The sequence below is a fragment of the Buceros rhinoceros genome, unplaced genomic scaffold, assembly GCF_000710305.1.
Source record: "Buceros rhinoceros silvestris isolate BGI_N320 unplaced genomic scaffold, ASM71030v1 scaffold24432, whole genome shotgun sequence".
NCBI lineage: Eukaryota > Metazoa > Chordata > Aves > Bucerotiformes > Bucerotidae > Buceros > Buceros rhinoceros.
This window is the reverse complement of record NW_010399820.1, coordinates 61,140-70,148: the sequence shown is the minus strand read 5'-3', so window position 1 is coordinate 70,148 and position 9,009 is coordinate 61,140. Positions and strand designations below refer to the sequence as shown.

The following is a 9,009-nucleotide window of genomic DNA, read 5'->3' as shown; positions in this document are numbered from 1 at the left end:
AGCCGCCGCAGGTCTGGGCCGTCCTGCCGCGGAAAGGGCCCAGCGCCGCCCCGGGGGGTGCGGAGGGGCCCCCGGCACACACCTTCTCCCCAGTGCCACGCGTCCCAGCGCCGCTTGTCGCCTGCTGGGCTGCAGCTTGGCTTGTTCGCTGAGGGGAGGGAAGGCGAAGTGCCAGATAGCACCCGTTGGGCTGGGGGAAAGGGCTTCTGCATCAAGGAGACCCTTTAGAGGGCTGCGAAGGCTTTCATTTAAGTACGAGCCTTGCTTGGCTCTTGTTGCTGAGTATTAGTGAGGCTCAGCCTTCCCGGGGCGGGCTGAGGTGGAAGGAGGTGCTTATGAAGATGATCCAGAGAAAACAAGGTGATGTCCAGGTGTCTGACTCTTTCAGCCTGAGTAGTCTGGTTGCACACACTAAAAACTATAAGCCAGGATCTGCTTGAAAAGGCAGATCCTGAAAAGTTTTGAAGCTGCTATTCAGAAGGTTGGAAAGGGTTCTCAGAGCAGTGAGAAAGCCTACCCTCTCTCACTGAATATGGCACTATATACCTCTGGAACTATATATCCTCTGGCTGAGGCTAAAGAAGATAAAATATTTGCCGTTGTTACAGTTTATGGATAATGAATTGCTGTAGCAGGGTGTCATCTGTGTTGAGTTTATACTTTTGTCTATTAAGGTACATTAGTTAAAAGGAGATGACATATTTATTTCAGGGATTGACCAGTCTGTAAAAGCCCTGGCTCTGTTTTGTTTTATTTAAATACTTTTCCTTCTTTCTTTTTCCAAAATGTTTTTGTATTGCCCAGAATGACAAAAGTGGATATCAAGAATTACCTTGAAAAAATATACAATGTGCCAGTAGCTGCCGTGAGGACGAGGATACAGTATGGTAAGTGCAGCTCAGTATTCCAAAGGGATGAATACAGCTGCCAAAACAGACCTTTCCTATCAAAATGTCCATTAGATTGCAACAAACTCTGGATCCACATGCTTCCTTGGTGACGTCTGTCGGCTTAGTTTGTTTATTTGTCCCTTCAAATGAATATGCAGCGCTTCATATTTGAATGCTTTGGTTCGATTATGGCGTAGTTTTGTTCATCACCTGTTGTTGCCACAATTCTGCTACAGACTTCTGTACTTATGGTGTTTCTGTCCTGTGCCACCACTGCAAAAAAAAAAAAAAAAAAAAAAAAAAAAAAAAAAAAAAAAAAAAAAAAAAAAAAAGACAAAAAACCAACATAAAACCTGCCCAAGAGAAAAACAAAAAGTTAAATGATGCTGAACTTTGCCTTGGAGTAGAGGGTTCCATCTCTAACTGAATAAATGTATATAATGTCACTGTTCACCTAGGAATGCTTCCTTCCCCAGAGCTGCTCTGCCTGCAGTGCAAAGTCAGGAGTATAACTGCCGTGTTATTTACATTTTTGATCACCAGGCAGTGCGTTAAATGGAGAGTGACTTGTTGGTTAGGACGTCTCTGATGGCTGGGTTTTCCTTTGTTCATGTGGTGACTCTAGCAAAGGAACTGACTGATGTGTTTATCATGGTAAGAGTAGGGAGGATTTTAAAAAAGGGGCAGGAAAAACGAGCTGTCATGGTGACAGCTTCAAAAGAAGCTTGCAAAACTCAGAACGTGTAACAGAAGAAAAAGAAAACGAAAGCTCATCTGCAATATGCTGCTGTGAAAAACAGAATGAAATCAAGTTTTAAATACGAAATGCTTGCACTTCCAAACAGCACTGAAAAATACTGCATATCGTACCCATTTCGTCCCCACTGCTAATGGAAGTGATGGTAGAATGTGTATTTGCAGGGGTAAAAGAGGGAAGGGGGTTAGAATGCCTAATTATTTGAGAGCTTTGATGGCTGCCGAACATGCAGGGAACAAATTGAACTTCCCGCTCCTTTGTGACCAGCAGGCTTGCAGAAGGTTGAGGTGCTTTTGTTTATTGGATGTGGAGTGTAATTTCCTGCTGTAAGTACAGCAGATCCAGCTCATCGGCAGGGTGGTACAAACTGGCACGTTTGCAGCTGTTTAGTGGTCATTTCCTCCTTGTCTTCCTGACACTGTTGATGTTGGGAGGACAGTTTATCACTCCTGGCCCCCTACTCCGGGGACTTACCTCCTGGCTTCTTTGGAAAGTTGATGTGGCTGTCAGCAGCCTGAGTCCCATGATGCTTCGGTTCCCTACCTGCAATTAAGGAGAGCAGTGGCTACAGTTCCAGTACGTTTGGTGCTTGTGGTGCTGTGCTGGTACTGAGGATACTCCTTGTAACAATAAATCGGAACTAACAAAGTTCCCTCTTTGCCTTGGCCTTGCTTTGGGTAACTTGGAAGTCCTGGGAAGTAAAAGGTGGGACTTTCTTCATTTCTGTAGGTGCTAACAGCAAGAGGAACCACAAGAATCAGAGAGTGAAGAAGCCAGACTACAAGGTCGCCTATGTACAGCTGGTGAGTTAATGTGGCTGTTCATGAGGAGAGAGGAAGGGACCCACCAAGCCTGGAGTAATGCTCAGTGACTTGTCCTGTTGGCTGAATATTTCTGCCAATCCTCTAATAAGGAACATTTTCTTTAATATGTTCCAGAATGTGTAAGATTTAAATGAGTTGGTCTAGAAATCAAATTCAAACAAATGGTTAGTTTTCAAGTCCCGTATTGGTTTGAGGTCTGTACATAAGTTATGGTCTGATGTCATTTGAGGCTGCTCTGCCAGGGAGTTTCATGCTGACCCTGTACTCTGTGTGCTGGAAGATTCACGGCTTGTGTGGTTGATTAATGAAACGTCCAGTAAGTGAAAAAATATATTGTAAGGTTAGGGAACTTCTTATTAAAGCTTTCTGGATTTCAGAGAAGACTAAGGCGTATTCCTTGGAGAGCTTTAAGTCATGTCTAAGAAGCGTGCTTTGTGGCTGAGCCGGGTTCTGAAATGTATGGTGGTTGCCCAGTGGAAAAGGAGCTTCATGTTCTTACGAGTTTCTTTCGTAAGAGGAGCATAATATAGTTCAGGCTTCTCTTGGGCTTACCTGTCTGTGTGTGAAAGAGAAATGGAACAGTGACAGAAAACCCCTTCACATACCAAAATTACATCAAAGGAGTGCTATTTCTGGTGCTAAAACCATAAGCTTAAATTGCCGTTGGTAATGCAGCCTCGGTGTTAGTCCATCGTGGGACAGGGATTCCGTGCAGGGAGAACACTGTGTGATCTTAAAGACTGCAGAAAACTTCATATGGGCTTGGGGTCAAACTAAAGAGGCATGGTGGGAAATCTGATGGGTTTTTAATTTTTCAAGATTTAAAAGTCCTTTCTCGGAAGGGGTGCAGAAAGAAAAGCGGGGAGTGTGTGTGGTTTTTTTTTTTTTTCTTGGCAGCCCTTACCTTTAAAAGAACAGCATCGAGTACAATGTTAGTAGAAAGTAACGGGGTTGTATTTAGATGAGGACTAACCTTGATGTGCTGTGAAGAAGTCAAACTCATCTCCATGAGGACCTTACATGGCTAAAAGCCACATTCCTTTTTCAAGGAAGAATGTTTACTTTGGTGGGTAAATTCCCCCTCCCAGGGTTTTGGCTGTGAGGGATCAGGTCTGAACAATGCCTTAAGAACACTGCTGAGGAACTGAATGCCAGCGGTGATGGTGCGTCTTACAAGCTGTTTTCTCAGTGTTGTTCCTTAGAAGGTAATTGTGGGCCCTTTCCATTGCCATGGCCTCTCACTAGTGACTTCTTTGCTTTTAGAAACATGTTTCCCAGCATTGAAGCTCACACAGATTTTTAGCGAACTGTGGTCAATTCTCCCATTTTATTTCACTGTGTTTAATGTGGTCCTGTTTCTTTTGTCTGCTGAGGCGGCAGTCTGCAACCCGGAGATACTTGGGGGGAAGGAGTGGAAAGCAAAATGCTGCAGCTCTTTGGAGTGATCCGCTCACTTAAGGCAGAGCCTTTGTGCATTTATTTTGCATCAAACCTCTGGTCCTGGAATAGTTGCCATTACCTTAAGAGCAGCTCCACGGTGTCCTGGAGGCAGTGGAGGACTGTCCTGGAGGCAGGGGCACAGGGGTAGCTGGTCATTCCTGCAACGTCCCATTTTGCCTGCTAGACAGTGCCCAGAGCCCTGGAGCACTGTGGCTGAGGACTGCTCTTGATACATGAGAAGGCAGATGTCCCTGACTGCTTTGCTGTGTTTTTCGTCTGTTCTTGAGCAGGATCAGGGAGCACCATTTGGGGTTGTATTTCACCTCAAGCAGGGAATCCTGACCATTTACTGAACGCTTCTCAGTGGTGTTTGGTCTGTGCATTTCCCCCTCACCTCATTCCTGGTCTCTTTGCTCTCTTTTTTCCTGTTGTTGTTGGTGTCTGTTAATGCCTTTAACATTTAGGTTTGTCTGTCCTTTTTTTTTTTCCCTCTTTTTCTTTTGTTCTTTGCTTTTCATCACTAGCTCTGATGCCTCAGACAATGAGCTCCCAGTTCTGTGTTCACACCAGCTTTACACAGTGGGTGAGGCCAGAACCCCAGTGGCATATCTGAAGGAAGGGTTTGCCTTCGTTCTCATTCGTGGTGTGATTCAGGCTATAACAGGCCCCATGCAGTCCATTGTTAATATCTGCCTCATTTAGGAAAGTCTTTGGTAACCGCTGTAAAATCCTTATTTTCGGGAGAATTAGTTTGCATCTGCCGTGAGTCAGAGGAGCTTGGGCTTTCCCACCGTTTTTACCAGCTGTGTTTTCTCTCATTAATCCAGTTGCAAGTTAAAACTGCTTATGACTGGAAAAATGAGGATGTGTTTTTGGAAGCTCTCGGGTCGATCTTTCTCTTTCCCACTGGGTGGAAGTGTTGCTCTTCGCAGCGTGACTTGGTGGCAGCAGTGGTGTGGTTTACCTGGAGGAAATTGAGTATATTCTCATGACCAGTTAATGCTTCCCTGCTTCATAATGCATCACCTTATGAGTCCCAGCAAAACACACGTATCCATTAACTTACTGCAAGTGTCTCAAAGGTGGAAGGTGTATGAAGTCATAGTCAACATGCCCTTAGGTGTCGGATTAGTGCCCCAGCTGTTCCACATGTAAAAGTTGTTGTCCTTTCTTTCCCAAATACTATTTCTTGGAGATTCTGAGCTGTTTACTTTATTCTCAGGCTGTAACTGGACAAATACATGATCTCTCCAAGCATAATATTTTCACACTAAAAAAGTACCTCAAATCATAGAAGGCTGTGGATCAACAATATCTCACCATTCCAGAGCCTGCCTGCAGTTTTTTTCCCTCCTTTTGGAATGTGGTGAGAAAGGTTTAAGTTAGAGGCTTATGGCCCTGGATATGAAATGCTACTTTTTTTACACTGTTCTATTTTTTTAAATTAAACCCAAAGCTGTATATCTTTGAGGAGCAGGTAAAATGAATATAGTCTAGCAACCTTTCTCCTTACTCCAATACAGTTATAATTATCCTAATGTTATTTAAAAAAAGAAATGAAAGGCAGTGGGAAACTTTACAGTTGCATCAACATCAGGGAAATTAAAAAACAACAACAACGTCTCCTCCTCCTTCAGGGTTCTCACTGGTTCAGCTCAACAGGTGTTAGCGCCTGTGGGAGCACAACTGGAGACAAGCCTCTGGAATCCAGACCTATTTTTAATTAAACCTGTTTTGAGAAATCTAATGGAGATGGCAGTAAAAATGAGTCTGACCTTGTCAACACTAGGTCTAACACCTCTTTAGCTGCATGAAGGATGGCACCGGTGGGAATGTTTCTACAAATGCTTTCTCCTCAAGCCCTCTTTAGAGTGTCCGGTAGGTTGACAGTCCTTAACCCATTTGCACATGTGATGTGACAGCAGTTTTCTGTTGACATGCAGCAAATTCAGAGGAAACTTGGATGCTCCATAGGCTGTGTCATTCCTGCGCGGATTTTTGAAGCTGTTTTCTGTGCTGTTTTGCCATATGTTTTAACATCAGATGTTACCACTGCGACAGCAGAAGTGTTTGGATGTGCTGGGTTATTAAACTTCGCTGCATTTGCTGCTACTGCTGGACTGAATCCCGTGCTGCTGGGAGTCAATATTTTCTTGAGTTAACGATGCTATAAACATAACTTTTTTTCCTAATTCTGAAGGACAGTAGTAAGTGCTTCAATTATCTAAATAATCCGAAGATCTCGCAGTTGTTTACATGATCGGCGTTTGCTGCGTCATTCCTACACAATCATATCTGTGCTGACCTTCCATTCCTGAACTTTTCAAGGGACGCAAAGGTCAGAGAAGTACAAGGGAGTTTGTGCCAGATGATCCTTCCAGCAATTTTCTGACATAAGGCGTGGCAGTGGAAGGGCTAACACTCGGCTTCATGGGCCTCATTACGGACACTTAACCTCTCGTTAAAATAGATGGAGGCAATTTGTACCACTCCATGCCATAACTCCTGCAGGCTCAGAGAACAACGTGTGTGTTCACCCCTTCTGACGACAAAGACTTGAAATCTGAGGGGAGAATACAGGTTTGATGCTTAGGTCGCTTTGTATCTTGAAGAATGTAACAAGTGAATCCTCATAATGCCTTGTCTATAAATCAGTTTTACATTTGAGTAATGCTGAAGCAAGAATTAGAATTGTGCAGAAGCAGAAGTTCCTGTCATCTAAACCCTGGATGACTTGTACAGAACCTGAGACCTTGTAGGAAAAAAGGAGGTCTCTGGGAAGACCCTAAATTGACAACAACAAAGTGTAAAAACATCACATTGCCTTTATTTTAGGTGTTTCGGTACTGCCTCTCTGACTCGCCTAGTTTGTTTTTTTCTTTTTTTTTAACATTGTAAGGGCTCACTTTGCTATAAGACCATGTGATGGTAGAGCTTATCCTGACAAATTCCAGAGTGTCACCATATCTCCTTATATTGGTGAAAAAGTTCGCTTGCTGGCAGTGTGGCATCCAGGCCCAAGACAGACTTTTTTTTTTTTTGCCAGTGTCTGTCTTTTTTACAGGAGTTTCTTTAAGCACAGCTGTGTCAGATAGGAAGGTGTTCTTATTTTGTCCCACTTTCTCTGTGCCTCTAGCTAAAGTAGTGATGCTGGTGGAAGATCCAAGGGAGGACTAAGCACCAGCACTTTTAGAGCTTGTTTCACTTCTGTTACCTTCAGTAATTAAAAGGATGACCTTAAAGGTGTGCAGAAGGTAGAACAGTGGATAAATGCAAGGGTTATGAGTAAGCCAAAATTTAGCTTTCTGCTTGATTATGGCAGTATTTCATATTGTCTCAACAACTCCCTGACAGAAGGTTGGAGTGAGGTGGGGCTCAGTCTCTTCTTCCAAGTAACAAGCAACAGGATGAGAGGAAACGGCCTCAAGCTGTACCAGGGGAGGTTTAGCTTGGCCATGAGGAAATACTTCTTCCCCGTTGGGGTTGTGAAGCCCTGGCCCAGGCTGCCCAGGGCAGTGGTGGAGTCTCCATCCTGGAGGGGTTTAAAAGATGTGTCAAGGTGGTGCTGAGGGACATGGGTTAGTGGTGACATGGCAGTGCTGGGTTAACAGTTGGACTTGATCTGAAAGATATTTTCGAACCCAAATGGTTCTGTGATTCTAGCAGTTTGCAAAGCAAATAAAACGATGATGACCCTGGTAGAAATGGAGCAGTTCTTTATATCCATTAGGATTTCATTCTGAGGGTGCGTTTACCCACGGGCTGTCAAATGGCTCCTGTGTAGAAAGGAAAACTTCCCCAGAGCAGCAGCACTGAGTGAAGGAGTGATGCCACCTGCCTTTGGCAGGCGTTTTTTTTGAGAAGGTGGCACATGAGCTTGAACCTCAGTAGCCTCTGGCATTGTGTGGAAGATGCACTGAATGTAGATATGCCTGGACAGACTCACGGTCCTTTCGGTAATCTGATGCCTGTGGTATTTTTGAAATGTTGAAATACTCAAGATACAGGCTTCTTCTGAAAAGCAGCTACCGAGCATGCACAACAGCTATTTTTCATACAGCTTTCATCACTCCAGAGCTTTATAGTGCAGTATTGCTGCATGGTATTGTTACTTCAGATTTATCAACCTTCAGTTCTCAGGGTGTAATGTCTTGGCTGTTTCGAATCATGTCTGGCTGCCAGCCAAGATCAGAATTTCTTCACAAAACAAGAGCTGCAAAGAGCCAACTTGTCTGTGCTGCGTTTGATTTATGAAAAGACTCCAGATACAGATTGACATTTTCAGCTCAATATTTGACTTTTCACCAGCCTTGAAACGGGAACTGTGAGCGCTTTGACAAACAACTGAAAGGTTTGTCTGGTTTCACTACAGCCTCTGTGCAGATCTCTTTTAATTTTTGTAGGTTTTTTTTTCACACCCCCTCAGCTGTTCAGGGTTCAGGATATGGCTTAGAGGAGGAAAAATCAAAGAGGTTTATGTGTGGATGAAATAAAACCTCATCCAAAAATTCTATTCTTTACTGAACAACTGATTTTTTTTTTTTTTCCCCCCCCCCCCCCCCCCCTTTTTACGATAATAACTGTTCTGCAATGCTTAGTGAATTACTGTGGATGCTGTTAGTATGCTCTAGGGACAGCTCTCCTACATTCTGCATACGGGAAGCGCGTTGGGCCTGGAAGGATACCAGACTGGAAGTGCTGCAGAACAAGAGCAGTCCCTTACTACCCTGTTAGCAGTGTCCATAGTTCTCAGGTTTACGGTGTAGGTGCTGTGCCTACCATGTTAGCCTCAATTGTTTTCAGACCTGTTCCATTAAAATGGCTTCCTCCAGGGCAGGCGAGTCCTTTGGATCATCCCCGGCTGTTCTATAGGTACCTCGGGGCTGAGTGACCCACCTGCAGCAGTTAAAACACAGTAATATTTTTGTAATATAAACTAATTATTTTCCAAACACGCTAAAATCTTGGGCAGCGCTTGGCCTCGAGGGCACTTGCTGCTGATCCTACTGCAGGAAGAGTTTGGGGAGCTACAGCTTTGGGATCGCTCAAGGACATCAGTAAGGCCTCAAAATGGAGCAGTGTTGGAATTATCATAGGA

The 9,009-nt window shown here is 44.0% G+C and overlaps 1 protein-coding gene across 1 annotated transcript in view; it reads left to right on the top strand.

Moving 5' to 3' along the window:
- The first annotated feature begins 805 nt into the window (after positions 1-805).
- The window catches only part of LOC104489473 (39S ribosomal protein L23, mitochondrial-like), a 10,190-nt gene continuing 1,986 nt past the window's right edge, over positions 806-9,009 (top strand). The window contains exons 1-2 of the mRNA XM_010131636.1: positions 806-887; positions 2,377-2,450. Of these exons, the coding sequence (XP_010129938.1) occupies positions 806-887; positions 2,377-2,450 (156 nt within the window). The remainder of the gene's footprint in view (positions 888-2,376; positions 2,451-9,009) is intronic.